This window comes from Chamaea fasciata, unplaced genomic scaffold (assembly GCF_029207755.1).
Source record: "Chamaea fasciata isolate MVZ Bird 193981 ecotype frontalis unplaced genomic scaffold, bChaFas1.0.hap1 SCAF_3, whole genome shotgun sequence".
Classification (NCBI taxonomy): Eukaryota; Metazoa; Chordata; class Aves; order Passeriformes; family Sylviidae; genus Chamaea; species Chamaea fasciata.
In genome coordinates, this window is record NW_027094088.1 from 63,753,670 (window position 1) to 63,778,617 (window position 24,948).

Consider the following 24,948-nt stretch of genomic DNA (forward strand, 5'->3'; position numbering starts at 1 on the left):
GCCACTTGGTTATTACGTTGTACTTCTGTGAGATTAATTTTCATAATGGCATATTAAGATAATTCTATTATTCTCAATTTACATTAAAACCTGAGTCTAACGCTAAGAGATCTGCCTAAGGCCAGTCATAGCTAGTAACACATGCCCTTGGCTCCTTGAAGTTTCACCAAAAGAAAGCTGTGGATTGGAAAATTATTTTATTGGCATTCGGATATTTATATTGTTATTGAAGCTTATTTTGTCTTTGATTCTTTGAGGTAGTTACTTAGCATTGCAGTGTAGATTTTATCACCTCAGTTGTGGTAGTTCTTTTGCAACTGCCAGCAGAGCATCTATTGAAAACTGCATCATAATATACCGATGGAAAAATCAGTACCTATATATTCACTAAGTTACATTTTTAATCAATAACATTCCTGATTGGTATTGGGCAGGCTGGTTCAGAGTTGGTGCTTTGCAATGTTATGTGAGAGTCCTATTGATTTCCTACCAGTTTCTCCCTCTTCAGAAAAAAAGAGATCAGGAACAGCAAAGTAAGATCTTCAGTCTTTTAGAAATGTCAGCATGACGCTTAATCACCAAATAAGCAAACTGACCCAATTTATTTATTTTTTTTTTTAATTCCTGTAATAGTTTACATGCATCTCAAACTAGCTTAGCTCTCAACAGGAATGCACAAAGTCATCTGATGTAACTTGAGACCTGTCAGGACACTTTACATTTTCCCTGTTATGGAACTGATACAAATTCTGTTTGCATGTATTTTAACACAAGACTTCTAAGTGCAGCTGATAGCCTAAGTGCTCGAGCCTGCAACCCTTGTGACCATTTACCCACCAGCTCCTTAGCGTTTGTTTCAACGGAAAGATCTATCCAGGGGTTAGTATTTCCCCAGAGTGCACAGGGAGGAAAGGACAGATGGTCTCCAAAACAGAAAATTTCCTTTGGAGATTATTTTAAAAGGTTTTCCCATCAGCAGTAATATTTTAAGCAGTTTCCTTTTTGGTATTTATGATCAGATTATGATCCAGTGATGTCTTAAGACATGTTCATTGTTTCTCCAAATTTGGGAAACTGCCATAAATGTGATGTGAGAGGGCAACAAATGCCACAGTATTCATACCAGGGTTGGTGACGTGTCCTCATCTTTTATTTGGAGGCTCAAGAACTGCTTAAGGGATGTCAGTGTGCAAAAAGATGGTAAAGACTTCTTGTACTACCTCCAGAACCAGAATTATCTTTTATTTCTCCATTCCTAATTTATTTCTTCCTTTTCATATCTTAATCCCAGTCTGGGAAACTCTGAAGTGAGGACACCTTGGCTCCTTCTGATCTTGATTTAGCTCTGAAATGGGGGTATAGAAAGTTGCTCTTGGTTTGGTTTGGTTTGGTTGGGTTTGTCTTAGTCAAGTGGAGTTTGCCTTCCCTTTTAGTCCTTTGGTATATGCTCCTTTGAAAACTGTATCAGTCAAGGAAAGGCTGATAAACTGGAATTTCAATAGATACCGGATATGCTAAATTCTTTAATCAAATACTAAACCCCAACTCATTTAGTAGGTCCTACATACAGAGCTGGTGAAAATCTTAGCTAAAGGGTTTTGAAGAAACTAACAGCTGTGTATCAACTACATAAAATCAAAATTTGTCCAGACCTTTGTGAGTCATCCAGAAGAAGAGTAGTCTTGTGGGAAGTTAAAGTGAAGGAAAAGAGAAAAGTCAGAAAGAGCAGAAAGTGGGGAGAGAGATTAATGACACGGGCACCAATACAAGCCGTTTCCACTCCTACCACCAGCTGTAAAGATCCTTCCATTTTCCACAGTTTCCTTTTTTCTGATCTGCCACATTGAAGACACCGCAGAAAAATTTTATACTTACAGAAATATGGCATAAACCTATAATTCAAATTTTGGGACGTGTTCAAGATATGGGGAGAAAACCATATCAATTAAATTAAAGTTCTCTATAATACTTGAATTACTCACATTCCTGTAATGTTTCACAGTTTGAAGCTACTTATCTTATATGCTACACACTCTTAAGAATTTGTGTATTTGTTTCTACCTTTAAATTCCTAAAATTATAGAAGCACTGTGACTTTCTAACAATGCGGAGATCTTATGAAGAGTAATTTTATCTCATGTCTTCTTGGACCAGGGTTAGGAGCCAGGCTTTCCTGTTTGTGCAAACAAGACAGAACATCTCGAATATTTTTACCAAGAAGAAGGAATTCCTAGAGTAAGAGAGAGTGGAATTTCACCAGTATGAAATCCACATAAACAATTTCATAGTGATTGCAACCTCTCTCACGTGACAGACATCCATCCATGTAAACGTACTGTATTTCAGAATAGTGTTGTTCACTCTGGAGTATCACCCTCAGAAGGTGTCTGCCTGGATGCATCCTAATAATCATGGCAAATGGCATCTGAGTTCTGCCAGCTTTTCTCACAAGAAAGGGCTCCAGATGCCAATGGCTGCAAAACGTGGCTAAAGAAGCTGGATGCAATACAGAAGGTGGGAGAGGGTAGAAAGGAATGGAAGGATTTCAGGAACACTGCAGGCATCATGAGGGCATCCTTCTCTGATGCCACTACAAGTGCAAATTTTCTTATGAGGTGTTTTATAAGATAAGGAAGACTTAAAGTGGAGGCTCTTTCGGTAAGGACTAGGAATGCTGAACACAATGTACATTGATTTTTTTCCTATTCCTTATCAGCTATGAAACTGAGATGCTGTCACTTGAATCAGTGTTTGTGAAGTGATGAAGGAATTAGAAGTGTTGCACCACTGCACCTCTCAGTTGGTATGAGGACAGAAAAGAAGCAAACCATTCTGTGGCGTGTGAAGGAAGAGCCTGGCATGGATGTGGAATAAGCTTGTGCCACTTGTGGCCCATTCCAAACAATGCACTTAGAAGATGGGGAGAGTGCATGGCCAAACTAACAGGGCTCTGGTCAGTTTACTGGAGCCCCTTTGCAAGCAGTAGTCAGCAGACAATTTTTCCAATTTTATTTTGTGGGTACCTGAGAGCACTGACCACGTCCAAGCGCCGAAGAGCTCACTGCCAAAGGTATCACAGAAACTTTGTTGCAACCAATCCAAATCTGGTTTCTGAGGACCGGCAGTAAGAGGTTTGTGTTGCTCCTGAATCATCCCTTTTCAATATTAATACTGCAGTTTACAAGATTAATTCTACTGTGCAAGTGGATCCCCACAACTAAGTACAGCTCTGTTAACTGAAGGGGCTACAGGTCCATCCAGCTAAAGGAACAAGTCCTCATGGAAAATTAGCGTTACATGGAAGATTAACATTTAAAGGACAAATCATCATGGAAGATCAGCCACCATCAGAATCATTAGAAAAATGTAGGAGGAAAGCATAATAACCCACTGTGTGTAACATTTTGCATGTAAGGACTGACAAACATCCTTATGAGTGTTCACAATAACTAAATTCTGGTTTATTATAGCTGACCTAATAGAAATTATTTCATATCAAACTGCTTTTGCTGTTTTTGCGTTATGCATTTATTTGCTGGAGAGAAAAAATAGTTTCATATTGTCGTAACACTTCCTTCATCCCAGGAGGCAATGGAGAATTAAAGAGGAGTGAAAAATTCCTCGCCTTTCATTATTTTATTTACTGAGACAACCTGCTCCCCTGCTGATGTAAATTGGGAATAAAGGTACGACTATATCGCTTTGATTTCAGTGGGAAGCCTAGGGGCCACCACCCCGGGCTGAACGGAGAGGAGCCTGAAGCCAGGGAGCGCGGAGCGTTCCCGAGCGCTGCGGGTGCCGCCCGTACCGGCGCACAGCGCCCGCCTCTCCCGGCGCCCCCACGGCGCCGCGGCAGCGCCATCCCGCGCGGGCGGGGCGCGGGCGGGGCGCGGGAGGCCCACGCCGCCTCTCGCGATGTTTCCAGGGCCCGGCGAGACTCGGCGGCGGCGCCGCGGTTGCCAAGGGCCGCGGCCGCCCAAGGTGAATCCCGGCGCGGCGCGGCGGGCGGCGGCGCGGGGTGCGGGCAGGGAACCGCCCTGGGAATGCGGGGCTCCCGGGGTCGGGGGAGCGTGGCGGAGCCGAGCGGGTGCGTGGGGCGAGCGCATCCGAGGTGCCCGGGCAGAGCTCGCCCGCGCTGTCGGCGATAGCTGAAGGAAACACCTGGGCAGGCGTAGCCTCTCCCGACGCTTGGGAAGAGACCGGCTGCTCTTGTCGTGCGTGGCTTGTCCCGGGAGTCCTGGTTGCTGCCCAGCTCCGATGCGCAGCCGAAGGGCGGGCGGTAAAGCGCCAGAAGGGGCAGGGATTCTCGCCCTGCTCGCATTTTGGGAGCTGCACTGCTCCGTTTGTTGGTAAAATTGCCTCCCTACCCAGGCGAAGGCTTGTGTAAGGATAAATGCTGGCAACAACAGGCCGCTTCTGAATCGTTGCCTGAGTCGTGGGGCAGGATTTGCTTGTGGGATAGTGCCGGGACCTTTATAAGAATGCCCAAACCGGGCTTTGGGTAAACTTGTAATTTAGGGAGAAAACGACCATTTGAATGTTGCCTGGAAACTAAATGGGCGATCTGCCCGCTGGGAAATAACCCTCAAAGCGACAACCATTAAAAAAACCCCAAAAACCCCAGCACTACAAGCCACAAACCTTTGCGAACGAAATGCAAGACAGGTATCTTTGTTAGCGATGACATAAGTCAGGTTAAGGCCTTTCAAGACAAACTAGAGGTGAAGCTGCAATATCCTCATGTTTTCTCTATGAATAACCTGAGCGGGACTTTGCACTGACTACCTGTCAGTATCTGGATACCTTGCACTTCTAAAAATGCCTAGTTATACCAAAACACTTGGTGAGGTTCCCCCCAGTGAGTTCAGATTATTGCAAGGGATTTGGGGTGTTTTGTTTGTTTGCTCTGAGTTTAATCAAATTTCTGGTGAGATAATTGAGTTAATACTGAATAATGATAGATCAAAGTAAAATATTCAGCAACTGTGCTATTTACCACAGAAAAGTGCTACCTTGGTGAACTGTTACCTTTCATAAAAGATAACTCTTCCAGCTGTTGCTCTCTGGCTTTTTTTTTCCTCTTTCTTTCTTTCTTTTTTTTTTTTTTTTTTTTTTTTTTTTTTTTTTTTTTTTTTTCTGGTTGATACTATTTGGTGCTTAAACAGTAATTTACTATATTGTCTCTATCAAGTGTGTGTGTAGTGTTAATTCACAGGTGCTTATAGAGTCTTTAATTTTTAGTTCAAAAGACAAACATGTCTAAGTAATTTTTCCTTAAATAGACTAGAAATATATAATATATATATATTTATTTTATGTATTTTATATCTATTAATATATTTCTTTCCTATAGTTTATTTATAATATATAAAACGGCCACTGAGGTTTGAAAGTATTCCATGGCATATAAAGATTTTTAAGCCATTGATTATTCAAGACCAAAAATGAGCTTGTGTATTTTTTTTTGCAGCTCTTGAAAATTTAACAGGTCATCTGTCTTCTGGACTTGACAGATGTTTCCAGTTTCTCAGTGCTTCTTCGCCTCCCAGTTTTTCCCAGCAGTTTCCATTCAATTTGACAGGACTCTGTCAGGTCACTGCTGTTGATTAGCGCAGGGCAGTTAAACTATTCTGACAATTCCACCTGGCCCTTGCAAAAACTGACAGCACTTTCAGTCATGGGCACAGCAATAGCTCTGAGTAGAGGGATTCCAAAGTCAGAACAGGGTAGTAATAGTGGATGAGAAGCAGGTGAGAGACTATTTATAAAGTTTTCTAATCCAGATTCAGTTATTACATCTGTAAAACCTTCCTTTTTATGTTTTTAGCTTACCGTGTGGTCTTGTGTCTCTATGATGGGCAAGTACAAATAGCAACATTCAAGCTTTTCTTAATGTAATCTCTCCTTTAAGAATATTATGCTGTAATATCAGGAGTTTTAGTGAAACTGATTTGGTTGTTTTGTTTTCAGTTTGTCTGAGGATAAGCTCTGTCAAATATTTCCTGTCTGTGATTGTGTCTTTTGATAGAAAGTCCTGTTGCTAACAGTAAAAAAGTGTCAACTTAAGGGATTTGTGCTTCTCTTAGCATCTTGAAGAGAAACAAAACTGTGAGAGTTTCTTATTCTTCTATTTGTTTTTTACAGATGTCTCACTTTACAAGTGAAGATGAAGCTCTATTACAGTCTATGCTTAGACAGTTGCTGCAGAGTGTGAAGGAAAAAATCACTGGAGCCCCATCAGTAGAATGTGCAGAAGAAATTCTCCTGCATTTGGAGGAAACAGATGAGAATTTTCACAAGTAAAAATATTTTTTTGTATTTTTAGTCTTTTGAAGAAGTTGGTATGTGTTAAACTGTATTATTCCTGGAAAATGTCTACACTTTATATTGCTTTGTAAATGTGTGTGTATTTATACATACGTAGATATTCCTGTTACTAATCAACTCTCCGATGATACTAATTTAAAGAATAAAATTAATGTTGCCATTTTCTTGGTTTGCTTTTTTTCTCCCATCCACTCTTGCTAATATATTTTTACTGCAGTAGTAATTTATAAGCTGTTTGTGAGAGGAATTTAGAGAACTCTGATCCATGTGCACACATAATCTACTGAATGCACACATGAAAAAGTGCTAGGTGTAGTCACTGAAGACTTTCAGTATATTTGACACCTGCTAGACAACATAGTCGTGATAGAATACTTTTTCAGAGGGCCATTTGGTTTCCATATTTGATTGTTCTCTCTGGCCTATATTACTGAACATGTCTATCTTATCTATCTATTCCAGTTAGTCTCTTAATTATGTTTTAAGTAAAACAGAAATGTATCCCCATCACACTTCTGTTAAATCAGATTTGACAGTGTGACCTTACTTACATGCAATCTAGATTTCTAGATCCCACACTCCTCTTTCCTTTCCATGATGTTATAACTTGATTATTTTTAATACATGGGAGATTTTTAGTACACATTTTATGACAAGCCAGGAGAATATCAGGCTGAAATGACCTGAAGACATTTTAATAAAAAACAGAGCTCTGTGACCCGACTTCTTCTGATAAAACTGGTTCCCTAGCAGTTTTTTTGGAAGTGGCACTTTTTACATTCTCTTAAATTTACCTAGGTATTAGCATTCTTTGTCAGTGGTAGGAGCTGGGCAACAGTAAATAAGTGAAATAGAACCAGGGTTTATCTAAAATTTCACTGTAATTTAAAAATCTTGGTGCTTGCATGTGTTCTGAAAACTATTTAAAAGATATTTTAGCTAAGTTTTAGTTTTTGTTACAAATTGTATTGGATTGCACTGTTGCTTGTACTCTTGTGGATTTTGAGTAATAGGTTGCTGGTTGACAAGCATGAGAGTAAAAGAATTTGGTTGTAAACATGTCAAAGTCGAAAGACATGTAATTCTGAAAGAAAAACATTATTTAGAGAAGATATATGCAATAAAGCTCAAACAAAAAAAAGGTAGAAATTATTTGTCGTTTTTTTCTGAGAATCTAATAGATTACCCAGGATGAAGTAAAGTCTGTAAGTGGTTGAAGCACTTCCTGTATAGCTTTTCCTTTTACAACAGTGAAACCTTGACATCCATTCTTGACTCTTTCTTGTATGTTAGAAAATTGGTGATCCTAAAGATACTTTCTTTTTCTGAGAACAGTTTTAATTTACATTTAATGGAAAATCAAGTCATCTTTAAATTCAGAACATGAGGATTCCTATCTGGTGCTCCAATATTTCTGGAGGTGTTCTTTTCTTGTTTGTGACCCATGGCAGTTCAGACTGGTTTTCATGGAAAGTCGGAGGTCATATGGTCATTTATAAGTGAGGCCATTAAGAAACTTCCTCCTTAACCTATCCATCCATATGCAAGCTGCAGAAGTGTGTGCCTTTGGGCTGTCCAGTGCTCTAGTTCAGCTCAACATTTTGACCAGTACTGTTTCTTCTTTGTGCTTATTTTGATGCAGTAATTTTTCCAGATTTTGAGGCCTTACTTTTCCTTTTGTTCCCACTTTGATGTGGAAAAGACAGAAATGCAGTATCCTCAGAAAGCTAATAAAAAGGAAAATTGAATACAGTAAAAAACTTCTGTGCAGTAGTAAACATCAGGATTTTAAACTACATAAGTAGCATGTTTTCTGTCGCATTAGAGGTATTTTTAACACCACCCCAAATGTGATTCCTTTGTAAATCCTACCAGATCAGTCTGAATTAATTCTCCTTGTGAAGAAGTAGTACTTTCATTGTTGAACCACATAATTGTTACAAAACATGTCTAAGGTGGAAGAATAATGCAGAAGCTGAAGACTAGAACCTTAGACATACAAGTAGTGGTGTGAATAGTAATGTGGTTACTGTATAATTCAGAGTGAAGGAGTCACTGCAAAAACATATACCCTGGAAGTGTTGCCCTTATAAAACAAAAGGGAGACACTTTCGTGAAAGCTTTCATGCTGTGGAGAGTTGTGTGCAATTTCACAAATCAAAACAGAAATTAACATGTTTTACATCTGTCTTGAGTTGTATTTCTGTTACCTTCACTGAGAACAAGAATGGAAAGGTAGGGGAAAAGAAAAATACTGACATACCTGATGGAACCTGAGGAAGGCAATCCAGTGAGGAAGTCTCTATCATGATACAATTTTGTGTGCTTTGTTTTTTGTTTGGTTGGTTTTTTTGTTGTTTTTTTTTTTTTAAATCCAAGTTTATGTGAAGTAGTTGCAGGTCTACTTTTGATACAAGGAAAATGAAATTATGCATCTACTGTTACTATATGATTACTTTTTTGTGTGTTTCTGTTTGCCTTGCCCTTTGTACAAATCACAGAATTAGCCAAAAAGAAAAGTTGATTTATTATGATCAATACCATTTAGCAATTTCTATAGTTAATATTAAATTAACTATTTAATAGGAGAGCCCAGAGAGAGTCTTTAGTTTGAGATCTCCCTGTGATTATTCTATTCTTGTAGCAAGTGTCTGTGGGTATCTGATCATAAGACTGCAAAGTGGCGAAACTTTGAATTTGGTATGTCTGTGTAATCACAGACAGTTGTTTTGTCAGTTTGATTGAGATCTGCGTGTTGTCATGTCACACACAATTTCACAGGCCATAGGTGTTCTCATATGCCCTAATTTATGAACTGTGTTTTCTGTGTATCTTCTAATTTTGTATGTATAATGGGTAAATAATATTACCAGACAGTTTATACTCTAAGACACGTTCAGAGTGCTACAAGGAATGTTTCTTTTGGAATTTGAAATTTTTTGATGCTCTTTGTTTTTTGTTTGCAAAACCTTAACCTTTTGTCTGAGTGCATTTTTACTTTTAGACAAGGATAAAGTGAAATTGTGCTATTTGGTGAACTAACTATTGGTTTGGTTTCCTCTATTTGGTATTGTTTCTTCCTACAATATGCTGATAATGACCATATTGCAGAAAATCAAACTGTTATGTGTTATTTTACACTCCTGAAGTTTATTTCTATGCAAGTCATAAACTCTTACCCCAGAGTAACAGATCTGCTGGGAGAGAAGATAGTGGTTGTTGATATAATGTTGAAAATGTTTCATGGTGAATTCAAGGAGATACTACATTTAATTTTGCAAATTTCTTGCAGCTATGAGTTTGTGAAATACCTTAGGCAATATATAAAAAATACTGTGGGACCTGTGATTGAAGAAGAAATAGAAAAATTTACCTCTGCTCAAAATCAGGGTGAAATATCTGGCTATGACACACTTGTCCAACATCTTACTAAGAAGGCCCGTGAATCAAAAGAGTGAGTATATATACCTGTAATTCACATCTCTATTTCTTTGTTATCTCAGTCTTCCTTTCACTTTTCCATAATGTGTTTTGAAAAAATAAGATCTGAACCAATAACAATTCTGAGCCTGTAACCAAAATCAGTGCTAAGAAATTCAGATATTGCCACCCTACATTGCAATTTGTCATGCTTTGTCACACCCTGGTATTAATGTTGAGAATAATTGCATAAAAAAGATAAGTAGCAAATATGTGACATTTTTGAGGTATTTAAGCTTTTAGCACCAGTGGTCATTTTTATGCATTGCAAAATAAGAAAATAGGAAAATAGATGTTAGGACGACCATTTTTCAGATTATGCTGTCTGTATAATTTTGTTTCAAGGAGCAGGACCTTAGGGGTTTGTGCTTGTTAAAATTGATAGAAGAAAATCCCATGAACTAAATATATATGTTACATTTTTAATTTGACACGTAGGAAGATATTAAAGCAGAATATGATAATTTGTGTCTTTGGTGACTGTAAAACAAATAATTGTAGCATTAAAGTAAAAAATAATTTGAAGTAAAACAACATTTTACAATAGGATGCATTTCTGCAGCATTTTTTTTTTTTAATTGCTTCCCTGTGGATATTATTTTTCAATTTATGGAAATTAGAATAAACCTGGTCTTCTTGAAAGAAAATCATTTTGTGTGCATGACCTGTACTCAAGGTCTTGAATCAGGATGATATGTTCACTTCTACTGGTTCTGCTCAAGGTTAATCACAACAGAAAAATTGGATGTTGAACTACAAGAAACAAAGAGTAACATGAGTGAGAACTGGCCTGTTTACTCAGGGACAGATCCTCCTTTTTGGTGGACTCATGTTGTTCTTTCTTAAGAGCATCCCAAAATAGAATTATAGTGGTATGGTTCTGGAAGGGGGAAAAAAAGGAGTTTTTTTGTAATTTTAAAGTATCATCAACTGAAACATAAAAGGTACATATATGTTTCCTTGCTCAGTTTGTATTTAGATTTGGTATTCATTAATTTCTGTAAATTCAGTGGGTTCAAGTCCAGTTAGCATTATGTCATATTCAGTTATTGATGATGTAGCAGTTTCTTTTTTTACATGGTGATTTTATGTTCTTGTATATTAATTGATCTTTACTTTTCAGGTACAGAGAAATGATACATGCCCTGAAGAAAGTCATGATGGTTGTGGTAGAATCTTTGATTAACAAGTTTGAAGAAGATCAGATGCACGACAAGGAGCTGGCTAGCAAAGAAAAGAAGAAACGGCAGAGTGGCTATTACACAGACAACTGTTCCGACAGCGACTCTTCCTTCAACCAAGTACAATGGGTTTTCTCTCTGTGTTATGAAATAAGCATGATACTGCAAAATTGTTAAGTTTCTGGCAGTGGAGTGGCCCTAGGGAAAGGTTAATTATTCCCATCTTTGTAATATCTTAAATTATTTGCTTTTCTTTCAGTTTTGAGTACTAAGCTTATACTAGCTACTTTAGGCATCATATGTTAGATGAGATCAATATGACACCCATATCCTCCAAAGTACCTATCCAAATATGGTATAGAAAGACAGAGATAAAATCAGTACTTCATTGATCTTTTGTGATTTTACTTTAGAAGTCAAATATCATGCAGTTCATTTCCAGACTACTCTACTATACTACATTTCTTGCTGAATAAATTATTATAAGGGATTTTTTTTCAGATATAGAAAACTTTGAAGTAAAGCAGACAAAATATGTCATAGTAATTTCATTATCTTAAGTTTAACTCTGGCCAAACAGCAGAAAACATTTGGAATGTTGACTTTATACTAAAATTAGTATAAATGTTGGAGTCCTAATTATTAAAAGTAAATTAGGTGTCAGAAAGACTGATGATTTTAATCTTCTGCTGTTCAGTTTAATAAAATATACTAATGATCATTTTATAATGTGTATTACAGAGTTACGCATTCATGAGTCAAGAACAATTGCAGCTGCTTGCCGAAAGGCTTGACCCTAGTCAGCCCAAGGAAGTAAGTTTAAAAGCAGAAATGAAACGTTGATACCAATGAATGTTTATTGGCCTGTATGTACATAAGAGTTTTTTATGTACCCAAGGGGAAACTTGTCTTTGTTGGTTCATCTATCTTACCTTCAGTGCAGAAACTACTCTGCACTGCAATATTTCATTGTTTGTAACCATCTGGTTCAAAAACACGTTGCAACAAGTATCTATTTTTTTAGAGATCTATGTGCTACAGATTAGCATTTTTAGGTAAAAAAAAAAAGAGTTGTTTCATGATAAATATAGTTACTGAACATTATTTGTCCTGTATACATGTCCCTTGTCCCTTACGCTTCTTGGTAAATTCTCTGTGGCCCTTTGAGTTACCCTCGTCAGAAGAGAGAGATGCTTCCTGATTTGCCAGCAACCTGCTGCCAAATGGAAAATATGGATCCATTAAGTTTGCTGTCGTGTCAGTGGCAGTACTAATTTGTGTCTCTAACCAACTGTCAGCACCGGCTGCTGGTATTTTTGAAGCTTGGGGAAATACCAGTTTGAGTGTGCTGTCTTGATAAGACTTGTTGGGGCTTGTCTGGTAGTTGAAAAGGGCATGGTGGGTACAAAGCTGGTACAAACATTGTGGAGTTTTATTAGAAGAACAGGTAAAAAGTCTGATGCTATTAAATGTTATTAAAATGTCCTACAGTTTCTTTCAGTAAGATGAAATAAATTGCTAGAGATAGCAGTTGTCTATGAATTGAGAAAAAAAAGTTACTTGAAATTACTTAGAATGCTGATGAAAATTCAGCAGTATAACACAGTGTCTAATAACTGTGTCTGCTTCTCCTAGCTGAGAGCTTTAGAGAGCTATATTCCCCAATAGAAAAATATTTGATTACAGGCAGAAAGTAGAACATAAATCTTGCATCCAGTATTGAAAACCCATTTAAAATGGTTTTATTGCTTCTTCAAATACACGCATTTCCCCCATTCAGTGATGTAGTGTTTTGTCTAAATAGCCATAAAAATATAGCAGATAAGTATTTGTTATTCCTTGTCTGTTCTACAGCCAGGTTCTGTTCCTTCCTGTCCTCCCTCCCTCCCTCTGACTTGTAAATTGCATACTTCAGAGGCTTCTGTGAATGGATTTTTGGTGTTTATCTTTTTGACTGCTCCAGGTTCGCCAAGAAGCTTTGCAGACACTGTGCTTGGCCCCTGCATCTGATATCCTGAGCTCTGAGTGCTGGCCAAGTCTGTGTAAGCATCTGACCATCTCTCTGGCAGATCCCGATGCAACATTCAGTGTAAGGGAATGTTTTATAGCTAATTATCAGATTTGTATACATAGAAAGGACTGCCAAAGAGGTGTAAGAAGTTACATACGTATTATAAGTAGTCCAGCGGGCTTCAAGACATTTTATTGTTCGTCTGTCAATCACATAAACTGTTTTTTGAAGTAACAGAAATACAAGATTCCAGTAAATTTTGGTTTAAAGGACTGCAACAGGTTTTCAATAGGATTTTTAGACACCAAAGTACACATTTGCACTTCTTTTAATGGCAGTGAAGGTGTGTGAATTGCTTTTAGCAAAAACCCACATAAAAACAATGGACAGAACTGCTCTGTAAAAAGGGTCGTGTTAATATTTCCTGCTCAAGTCAGGTTTATGCTCCATGGTGATGAGAAAATGATACATAGTAATATTACACGGGCAGTGATAAGGAAAAGAAATGACAGCTGCTTAAATGGCTTTTAGATTATTTAGTATGCCAATTAAACTTCTTTGCTTCTTCAAACTTTAAAGTGATTACCAAATAAATAGGAAAGTTGCCCCAGCTTCTGTCATATATTTCTCTTTCACCTGAGTTCTACAATTTCTTTTAAAACAGTTATAACTGCAAGTCACTGATTCTCATTGGAAAAGTAATGTTCCTTGGTCTACTTTGGAACTCAGTGAGGCTTTGTACTGGTGCTGTAGTTCAAGTATTTGAATAAAATTTCCTCTGAACTGAAGATTTCTGTGATCCGAAGCTAGATTTTTATAGATATATGCTTAACATCTGCGCAGGTGTCTAGATGAGTAATATGTAGTATTAAGAATAATGATATATTGATTATTTTGCAATTATACTACACAGTCAATGACTTTTTCATACATTGCTTGCTTTTTTCACCCTTAGGAGAAAATTTTGAGGTTCTATGCAAAAACCTTTTCTTCTTCTCCATTTAATATGACAAAAGAAGTCTATACAAGTTTAGGTATGTGCATTTAATTACATTTCAAACTTCATGGGTTATGTACTTTTTTAAAAGTTAAATTTTATAATGAAGACTGCATAAGACAGTCTGTTTTGTCATTGTTGTCTTGGAGGTGAAGTGTTTTTTTCTTGTTGGGTTTCTCTTTTTTTTTTTTAGTGAGACACTTGGAGTTGTACTTTCTTTCTGGAGAATATTCTCTTCGTATTTCAGCTGGTCTGGATGTATCTAACTCAGATGTAAATCGTTTACTTAAAAAGGTATAAATGAACCTTCTGTACCTTTTCTATCAGTACTGAAATATTATGCATTAATTATTTTTTAATTTTAACATTTATATTTTCAGGTTCGCCTTTTAAATGAGTACCAAAAGGAAGCACCGTCTTCCTGGATTCGACATCCAGAAAAGTATGTCACCTTCAAAACCCTGTTACTGTTTCTTAGTAGTTACTGACATAAAATAAGATGTATGTAATTTTAGCAAAGGCTTGATTATAGGATACACAGTGTCTGGTCAGTGACAACAGGGGAAATAAAAATAGAGGGTGGGAAAAGTAAAACAGGGAAGATGCATAGGACTAGTCATATTAAGCTGCTTACTTAGGTTTTGGAGTATTCTAAATACTTATGAACAAAAAAAAATATGGATGCCAGTATAGCAAGTGTAATATTTAGCACTTAAAAGATGTAATAACTTAGGTGAATATAGATGTATATTAGTTTTATTAATAGTATTACAAAGAATTAATGGCCATACAAGATAAAATTAAAGATAATGCTGTTATATTTATGATTTATCTCAACAAGGTTTTAGGAGAAGTTTGTTCTTGGGTATTACTGGTGGAAGGACTTCAGTGATTTTTTTTTTGTTGTTTTCTGTTGATGTTTTCCCATTTGTGTCATAAGGTACATGGAAGAAGTAGTAGAGAGTACCTTGTCACTTTTGTCATTAAAACAGAAGCCTAATCATCCTGCCTCTCCAGATTTCTTGAGTCCAATGCACTTCTTGGCTCTGCTGGATATCAAAGCAGTGTGGTTTAAGAAGTGGACGGTAAGCAAACAACCCACGACCCAACAACACATAACTTGTTCATGTCAGACATTAATTTTGAAAAGTTACTATTCTGACATGAGGGACCTATTGTGTCCCATAACAACCTTACCAGAACTGTAACTAAAGGAGTACAGGGCCTTTTTAGACTTTTATGTCCACTGCTTTTCAATATTACTCTCCACCTCAATTTCTGTTCAGTTACTTGTTTTCATGAAATTTCTGAGTATTTTCTGTGCTTTGTATCTTCACTTCCTTTGGTAGAATTGACTGACAGCCATCAAAAGATGCAAGTATTTTTTTGGAAGAAGTGATGAGCATAAAAGAACAGTTACATATGTTACACACTACACACAACTTGCTAACTTCAGTGGACATTAGAGCTTTTTCCAGCTTACCGTATATAAGCTTACAATTTAGGATTTACTTGGCAATTTCAAAATGCATAGTTTAGCATTCAGTGGACTTAGTGGTTTTGTGTTTTAACTACGTGTTCTACTACACTTTTTTCAAATGATGTAGTTTTTTTAGTCATAAATGTACTACAAACAAAGGTCTCAGTTCAGAATGATACTGGTTTACTTGAGCTGGAGTTCAATGCATTGAACATGTTCTGTATATGGGATCCCTACTAGAACAGAATCAGAGATATTTTCTACTTTTTAGTTAAAAACCAGAACATTTCTTGGCAGTTGACATTACTTCTTCTTTGTCATTCAAGCATGCATGTTACAGCAGAAGAGTGGTATTTAGGCTTCTGGAAAAGAAATATAAATCCTTGGTAAGTACTTCTATTAATATGCTTTATTGATTATATATTCAATAATAGTCTGTAAATAAAAGTTATTGATAGAAGACAGGATAATGGCTTGAAACTGAAAGAGGGTAATTTAGATTAGATATTAGTAGGAACTTCTTTTTCTGTGAGGGTGGTGAGACATTGGAAAAGATTGCCCAGAGAAGTTGTGGATGCCCCTTCCCTGGAAGTATTCAAAACCAGGTTGGATGGGGTGCAAGGTGTCCCTGCCCATGGCATTGTTTGGAGCTTGATGATCTTTAAGTTCCTGTCAGCCCAGGCCATTCTACAATTCTATGAATTACCAAGGCAAGTTTACTTATGACTTAGTCTTTTTAGCACATGGTGGCTTGGACAGTTTTTTTCCTCTTTGTTGGAGCCATTCCATGTTCTTCAGCTCGATAAGACTTTTGGATTTTTATTTTTTTTTTTCAAATTTTCTTTGTTGAAGCGGATCATTGATAAATGCAAAGAAGCATATATGGGCAGCTCTGAGTAAACGGGAATTTGGATATTTTATTGCAGGTGTTAACTTAGGAGTGTAATTTATTAATTTGTTACGCTTCATTCATATTAAGTAATAATCCAAAAAAAGCATCCAGAAGATGACAAATGGTGCATGATAAATACCATAAATACACTGTGATAAATTCGCATTTTTGAGGAAAAAAGGCCAAACAAGCTGCCATTGTATTCTCTGAAGCATTAAGGGTTCAAAGTCAGCAAGATAAATCAAACTGGGAAAGTATATTTAGTAATACAGCTGTTAACTCTATCATATATTTTGTATGGGCAGATCTCTTTACTGGGGTGGAATTTTCATTGTTTTTAATAAGACCAGAGTAGATATGAGATCCATTCATGTAAACAGGGCATGGCTATGTTTTATAAAATCTTGTTGTACAAATGAAATCAAATGTAAAATATATGGGAGTGATAAAACCTTAAGATGAAGAAAAGGACACAGACAACTGTAAGAGACCTTTATCTTTTCGTTTTGTGTGTGTAGAACGGGGCATAGAATAAAGCATGATCCATGCAACAAAGAGTTTACAGTAGAAAGTCCATGAGCAGGGTAGTCTATTCTAATTTATAAGCACAGGGTAAGCATCAGATTAAGGTTGGGATTTCTTTTTATTGTGTATGTCTGCATATTTACACTTGTGAATAAATCTTGGCAGCTCCAAGCTATAGTAAATCTATCTTTCTTGGATCATAGGAAAATAGAAAAAATTAACTCTATCCCAGCTGAAACTAGGACCTTGTGTTTCCTTGCTGCAACAAATTTTTAAACTTTTATATACCTTGATTAGATTATAGTGCTATGACAATGATGCACCACCAAGAACAGTAATACCACTGACAGCAAACTGTCAACAAAACCAACAGTTTAGTAAGTGTATTCAAGACAAAGTTTTTCCATGTGGAAGTTTACTATCTTCCACAGTAATGAACAATAGGGAGTTCAGAGGTTGCTGTTGACTTCTAAAAACACTTCCATGTTCTCTGTACTTTTTTTCGTGTGTGCAGAGCTGGTTGTGTGATAATGTAATAGTAAAATATATAGTGATATATTTTAATAGTGCTGTAAAATTTTGCCTCCTCTTGGTTAATCCATCCAAAGCGCTGAAAAATTAAGTAATTGAAGTTAAGTGGATATTTAAGTTTTTGTGTTAAAGGACAGTACTTGGATACAAGAGAGAATGAGCTTATTGTGACATAGCAGGTGCTTTATGTTTTCTGCTTTGTTCCACAGATTAATGCAGCAGTCCAGCAATGTCTTGATTATTTTGAGTTCTGCAAGGCAGCAGTTACTAAAAATTCCAAAGTCACTGACTTTTCCCAGCAGCACTGTAGTGAGTATCTTTGCATGTCTCACATTATATGCACATACATCCACATTCTTTGGGGTTTTGAGCATGCTACCTCAAGAGGAAGACACTCTGTCTATTCTGTTTCTTCCACAAATATTGTATGACTGTCTTTTGAGAGAAAACTAATAGCAGTGGTTCATCACTTAAGCGGTCTTTGTATACAAAATGATCTGCTTACGTTACAGGAAGTAGCTAGGTACTGTAAAGTAAATTACAAGAATAAAATTCTAATTTTTTTTTTGCTTTTTTTGTTACAGGTGATTTGCAGAATTTTTCTTACACTGGACCAGAATTGCAGTACATCTGTTTTGTCCATTCACTGTGCCTCTTAGGAAGATTGTTGATCTATAAGCAAGGCCAGAATCTCTTTCCAGTACAGCTGAAAAATAAAAAAGGTAGGGGGATAGTTGAGGAAAATGGAACCTGTTGAGAAAAACTGTATCCATTCTTCATGTATATTTATATATTTTCACTGCAATATTGTGGACATTGAAGAACAATACTTTGTTGACCAGTTTTGGGCCTGGAAATTTTCATAGAGGTGGTGTGTGTGTATATATCCATATATGAGCATCTACACACAGTTTTTTATTCCTTGATGGATGTGGTTGAATGGATCACTTATGTGTTTTGCTTTTAATATATTAATTTCGTGTTGAAGGACAGTTGAATCAGTGTGTAAGTGATTCAGTTTTTCTAGGTGTGAGCAATGGCTTCTGTCAAACCATTTGATGTAATTGGTTGAGAGACATATCCAGGGACCAAAACTGTTTTTCAGGTGTGAAAGAAAAATCAGTATTTCAAGCTAATTGAAAATTGTAAACAAGTGCTCTGAGTTTCATTTGTTAATTAAGATAAAATAAAACTAGGAGAAAAATTCCATATCTGTGGAGCAGAGGTGTTAATCGGGACACAGGATATGAGGTAGAAAGGCTTTTGGACAGCCAGAGAAATCTACATGGTGCAGGGTTGGCAAACAAAAGTGTGAGAGGACAGTTATAGCATTCCATTGCTTTAGTATCTCTATTAATTCAATGCAGAATTCCAAACATTGCTGGGTACTGCTTTCGTGTCTTGTCTTTTGTCCCTCTGGTTAGAGGATCAAGGCTTGATAGATGCAGTGTAGAGCAGTTATGAGTGGGAAATGTCTACTAATAAAGTGCTTTTGTCCTTTTTGTGTTACCTGTGTAACACCCATCCAGCAGAGATCCAGGGATGGTGGTTGCTTTTTCCTTTCCTGTAAAAATGTAAGAATTTTGCCAATTCTCTTCTTAATAGCGTCCTTCTCAGCTTTATAGATGGCAACTCTTTCCTCACAAATTGGCTGATTTATTAACATAAGTACATTAAACTTGGAGCAGTTGTTCCCATCTTGCATTTAGATGCATTTGTTGTTTTTGTCTCAGACAGTGTCTCTCTTTTCCAGTTGTTTCACTTAATCTAATAGTAAGGTAATGCTTTTTTCCTACTGTCATGCCATGTACATTTAGTATTTTTAAATGTTGGATACCGTTTGTTGTAGTGAAAGACATTGTAAAATTTCAAATGGCTAAATTGAGAGCAAGATTAAATCTTACAAGTTGATCATGAAATACCTTAGTAGAATCCCAAGGACATGTATGTCCTTTGCTTTATCACTTGTAAATAATTCATTTCCTCTCTACAGAAAAGTATTCTTTACATATATTTACAAAATCCATTTTTTATTTGGAAAATTAAACTTAGTCTTTAATTTACAAAGTACTTAACTTTTTTTTTTTTTTTTTTTTTTTTTTTTTTTTTTTTTTTTTTTAATAGACAGTGTGTCCATAACTGATGTGTTGGTAATATTTGCTCAACTTATTTATTACTCTCCAAGTTACCCTAAGACATCTTTGGCAGCACATGCAGGTAAATGCTTTCTTTTCCTTATACACTAATATATTTAGTTATAATGAGGCATATGTTAAGTTCTTTTGCAGTTTTTAATTTGTGTCTGTAATTGGTGCAGTTTTTTTCTTCCCTTCCACCCTTACCCTTTCTTCCTCCCTCTATGTTGAGCCAGCATTGAACAAAATTAATAATAATTCAGAAGCAACTACATAAATCAAATAGAGATATTTTTGTAAGTTAAAATATAAACAAATATTTCTTGTGTTCACCAGAAAATTATTCTCCAGAAAGTCTTGTTATGGAGATTCTGCAAGTTTTTTGTGATCAAACAGGATGTGCTGCTGAATGTTTGTATACGGACACAGTGATCGATGCCCTGCTTCATCCTGTTCAAAGTTTGCTAAGTGGCACGGAGGTTTGTAATAAGCTTTCAAATTATTTTTACATGTATAGAATATTATAATTTTTCCATATTTTCTATGTGGTAATAATATGGTAGCTTCTGTGGTATTTTTTACATCACCTATCATAGTGTGCATTGGATAGTTAGGTCTGTTACTATGATTGGTGTGACATGGAAGTCTTGTGAATAATAGCAAAAATTGTGCTGTAGGAGACTTTTCTTGGGGAAGAGCACACTGCGTAATTTTTTTGATTGGTTTTGGCTTTTTTTCTGATGTCATTTGGATATTTCTTGGATGAATATTTTCTCTACTTTCTATTTGAAAGGCAACCTACTTTTATTTTTAAATTCAGTTTGCAACTTGTAAGTTAGGTGTTCTCAATAACTAGTGTAAGTGCAATATATAATTCTCCCTGGGTAGCTACTATTTTCTGTATTGATAAAAGAAAAATGGTTTTATTGTAGTTTTTTTTGTTGTTTTTTTTTCTTGTAAACATTTCTGTAAGGATTATAGAAATATTGGGAATTAGTGCCCTTTGTGATGATGATTTCTATGTGATGACATCTGAACATAGGGTGTTAGCTTACTGTGTTTAAGACATTAAGAAATCATCAGAAAGGTGGCCTTCAGGTTCTGCATACCTAAGACAGACTTGAAAAAACAGCTTCCACAAAAGCATTGAATTTAGAGCTTGCTTTTTTTTTTTTTTTCCCCCCCTTCCAAATAGGTGTATATAAACTGTCTTGAAACCACTTTACTTGATGTAGCTGATATTTTGGCAAGGATTTCTGCTTCAGATGATGGTCTTTCTTTTCTTCTTTATGGAGAAAATGAAAAAACTGCCAAAGACAGGTAAGAGTGCATTAATGGATGGCATTAGTGAGCACTTCAGTGAATTACATTGTTCTTATGAGACTCATCTGCTCATCTTTCATTTATCTAGAACATGATACATTTTAGTTTTGTTTGTGTAAAATATCTGATTATTAATTAAAGTAGTAAGTGGTTTTTTTAGAATGTATGAGGGACATATTTATATGTAGAAACAGGTGAAATAACAATGTAAAGAAATAATTATGAAAAGGGAGATTTTCATGTTTTTCTTCTTTTTCTGATTTATGTGAGAGCCTTCTTTTTTCTGATTATAGTTCCATTATATTCTTAGTGTTATTTTTCAGACCAAAGGCCTGTCTTCTTCAATTTTCTTTCTTTGTCTTTAGAATAAGTATTTAAACCAACCAAATTTATTGAAAGAATAAATTTAATGTAGCATTCACATTTCAATACATCTAGTAGAGATAGATCTTGTATAAGAAGCTGCCATGTGTGACACCGTACCTTACTTAGGATCAGCGTGTTCCTATGGGTGGAAGATGTTTAGCTGATGCTAAACTTGTAACAGCGGTAAAATTGAGATGAGCCTTTGAAAATAGCTAAGCTGCAGGTCATGAAAATATTTGGAATGTATGTCGTCTAAGTGGAGAAATACCAGAATTGTCTTCCCAGCTGGACTCCTATAAAATATAGAGTCTGTTTAGTTCATGGTCCTGTGGGATGTGTGGAAGGCAATGGATACATTTTTGCACTATATAGAACTATTTGCCAAAGTGACATCACTTGCTGTACGTTTCTTTTTTTCTTACTGGTGTTACAAGTTATAATATAGTTTGTCCCTCCATAATGGGTCATGGTCTCTTTCCATAGTTTCTTTTCCCCTAAAAAATTTAAATAAGTTTAGTCAGAGGATTTGTTTCAAAGCTTACTACAATGCAAAAATTTTAAATGTATTATTTTATTTCTAGTCCTACAGCTGCTCATGTACTTGTTCAGTTCACAAAGAAACTTCTTCATGATGACATTTCTTTTTTATCTGGATCAGAGCTTATGCCAGTTATTAAGGGAGCTTTCATTTTTGTATGCCGTCAAATGTACAGAACTTGTGAAGGCCTACAGGTGCTAATGCCTTATGGCTTGCATGAATCTATTGCAGAGGCCTGGAGAAAGGTAAGTCTTGCTTTTGGACTGGGAAGAATCTTACTGTGAGAGGTTCTGCTTGTGTAATAGTTGTCCTTATAGGTTAATTATTTTTAGCAGTTTAATAGTATTTGAAAATGTTATAAAATTGAAGTTCTACTTGCAGTTTTTCCTTCTGAATGTGAGCCTACCAGAAGTTTAGTTTGAGACTTCTATGCCTAAGATTAAAACAGGAACTCTTGATGCATTGGTAGACTTGTCATTCATTGTCCTTGATGGTAGAAGTCACTTGTGTCATAAGCACTGAGCACCAAAGGTCTTGCCTTCACTCTTGGTTTGGGATATTTTGAAAGAAAATATTCCTGAGATGTGCTTTTACTGATTTTTAGTTACACTGGTTTGTTTCAAGTGGGAGATATGGAGAAAAAAAAAGCAGATTGCAATTATTTGTTAAATAGTGAGGTGACATTGAAATATTCTCAAGAGACCATAGTAACAAGTGCCAGTCAGGAGTTTTTGTCTTACCTGCGTACAGGGAATTGTTATGAAGTTTAGACTCTACTTCAGCTTCAGTTTGATTGCTGGTTGGGTGTTTTTTCTACACAAAAGAAAGAGCTTGGATCCAACAGTTCTGTGTGTTTTGCTTTCTGTTATCACAGAATCACTGAATGAGTAAAGTGGGTCAATGGGTCCAACCTCCCTGCTCAATCAGGGTAATCCTATAGCACATGGCACAGGATTGTGTCCAGAGGGTTCTTGAGTATCCCCAGTGGGGGTGACTCCACAGCCTCTCTGGGGAATCTGGTCTAGTGCTCGTTCACCTGCACAGTAAAGAAGTTCTTTCCAATATTCAGGTGGAACTTTTTGAGCATCAGTTTCTGCCCATTGGCTCTTGCCCTATTGCCTGGCACCACCGAGCAGAGCCTGAGTCCCTCCTCTTGACACCCTCCTTTCAGATACTGACAGATGTTGATGAGGTCCCCTCTCAGTCGTCTCTTCTCAAGACTGAGCAGGCCCAGCTCCCTCAGCCTTGCTTAATAAATGATGATGCTCCAGTCCCCTCATCATCATCAGTTCTATTTGCATTGTTCTGATAATCACGTGCAGTGTTAAAATTTTTACATTGCAAAAAATTACTTAAGATGGAGAAATAATGGCAGGTCCTGCAAATGCAGTTTTCAGAAAGTTCACAGGGAAGAAAATTCCAACATTTAAATCATTAAAATAACATGGGCACAATTTAGGTAAAAGTACCAAACAAATCTTCAGCTTTGGCTTCTAGCTTAACTGAAAGCACATTTAAACTGTAAGTATTAAGACTCATACTGGAAAACCAAAGTCTAGCTGTGTTATTCACTTCATACTGAAAAATGGGACTATCTTTTCTATATCTTAGAGAAGTATTAGATCAAACTGAAACAAAGAATGGACTAAAAGACTATTTTTTTTTTTTTCTGGAGTTGAAGAAGTAGGAGGGAAAATGAATGCAAGGGAAAAAGAATGGAACAGCTATTCTCCCTCCTTCTTGTATGCTTCTACTGTATGCTTTTATTATGATGAGATATTTAAAAAATACAGTCACAATGTAAATGGAGGCAGAAAATACCAGAAGGGTAGAACATGAATAGAAGATTCTTAAATCACCAGTTTATGGATGTTTCTCACTGTTTCATATATTAATATTGCCATGAAGGCATACATTGTCTCAAAAATAAAATATATCACTACTTAAAATCATAATTACATCACAGTAAATTCTGTTTCTCATCAAGGAATCTTGGTTTTGAAACTTACGTTCTTCCTTACGTTGAGAACTTGAGGATTTTTGTTGAATCAAGAAGCTTAGCCCACTTGATTCATGCTGTAATTTATGTAACTCAGCCATCTTCTTTCTAATGATTTCCTATTGTGTAACTCTTCAGTCTTACTCAAACTAGCCTGTTCCTCTGTTTAATGTTTATCACAGGCAGAGTGTTAAAAGCTTTTGATGGGCATTTCCAGTTATTTCTTCTAAAAAACCACAGCATTTACCCTTTGTAAAAAAGACTTCTTTCCATGTTAAAATCCCTTATTGTGGTATAGAACATAATTTAGACAAGTTGTCTTGACATATACAAGATGAGTAGACTGAATGTGTTGAATAAAAACAAAGTTTACCCTAAAAAATGGTATTTCTTCACTTCACTTTGGTAGTCAAATATAAACTGAAGTAGAACCAATATATTCTTGACTTCAAGAATCAAAAAGTTATTACAGGAAAGTCAACTCAGTCATCTTACTACTTTTAAAATTATTTTCTGTCATTTTTCAATTTTAAAACACCTGAAGTTTATAAAATATCTTAACATTTATAGTGTAACGAAAACAGTGGACTATTGTGGATTCTTTCCAAGCAGTAGTGTCAATTTTTTAATGGCTGGACTGATAATTTGTATCCTTTTGTTTTCCATGTCTCCTGGAGCTTTAAGACTGATGGAGAAAGAAATTCTTTTTTTTTTGGCAGATTCTGATGAAATTCTGAGACAGAATTTATAGAGATGATAATAAAAGAGGAGCAACAGATCCACTACAATTGACTAGTTTATTAGAAGAATCTTTGGTGATTTTGTGCATCACATTTATAAGGCAGTAAATTAATAGCTGCTCATGTCTATTTCAATGATGTAATTTGCTTTTTATCCCATAAACATGAAATGAACAATTAATTTTAAATATACAGTCTTTCATCCCAGTTATTTTGAAATAGAATTTAAATGATCAAATATAAAAATATGTGCATATATTTATAGTCTATAACTATATATATTAGAGTCTGTAACTCTAATGACATCCATACCAATATAGATAAATTTATATAATTTATAAATAAAAAGTGTCAGAATTAATCAATAAATTTGGTATAGGGACTCCAGAGGCTGTTATTTCCATTACCTGTGACAGAAATCGA

The 24,948-nt window shown here is 36.0% G+C and overlaps 1 protein-coding gene across 1 annotated transcript in view; it reads left to right on the plus strand.

The window, feature by feature from the left end:
- Positions 1–3,915: 3,915 nt before the first annotated feature.
- TBC1D32 (TBC1 domain family member 32) overlaps positions 3,916–24,948 on the plus strand; it is a 75,062-nt gene continuing 54,029 nt past the window's right edge. Inside the window, exons 1-17 of the mRNA XM_066179323.1 lie at positions 3,916–3,981; positions 6,145–6,299; positions 9,620–9,781; positions 10,931–11,108; positions 11,730–11,801; positions 12,952–13,077; positions 13,955–14,033; positions 14,190–14,290; positions 14,377–14,438; positions 14,937–15,081; positions 15,803–15,862; positions 17,634–17,733; positions 18,009–18,146; positions 19,549–19,641; positions 19,896–20,038; positions 20,755–20,879; positions 21,830–22,031. Coding sequence (XP_066035420.1) covers positions 3,916–3,981; positions 6,145–6,299; positions 9,620–9,781; positions 10,931–11,108; positions 11,730–11,801; positions 12,952–13,077; positions 13,955–14,033; positions 14,190–14,290; positions 14,377–14,438; positions 14,937–15,081; positions 15,803–15,862; positions 17,634–17,733; positions 18,009–18,146; positions 19,549–19,641; positions 19,896–20,038; positions 20,755–20,879; positions 21,830–22,031 — 2,007 coding nt within the window. The remainder of the gene's footprint in view (positions 3,982–6,144; positions 6,300–9,619; positions 9,782–10,930; positions 11,109–11,729; positions 11,802–12,951; positions 13,078–13,954; positions 14,034–14,189; positions 14,291–14,376; positions 14,439–14,936; positions 15,082–15,802; positions 15,863–17,633; positions 17,734–18,008; positions 18,147–19,548; positions 19,642–19,895; positions 20,039–20,754; positions 20,880–21,829; positions 22,032–24,948) is intronic.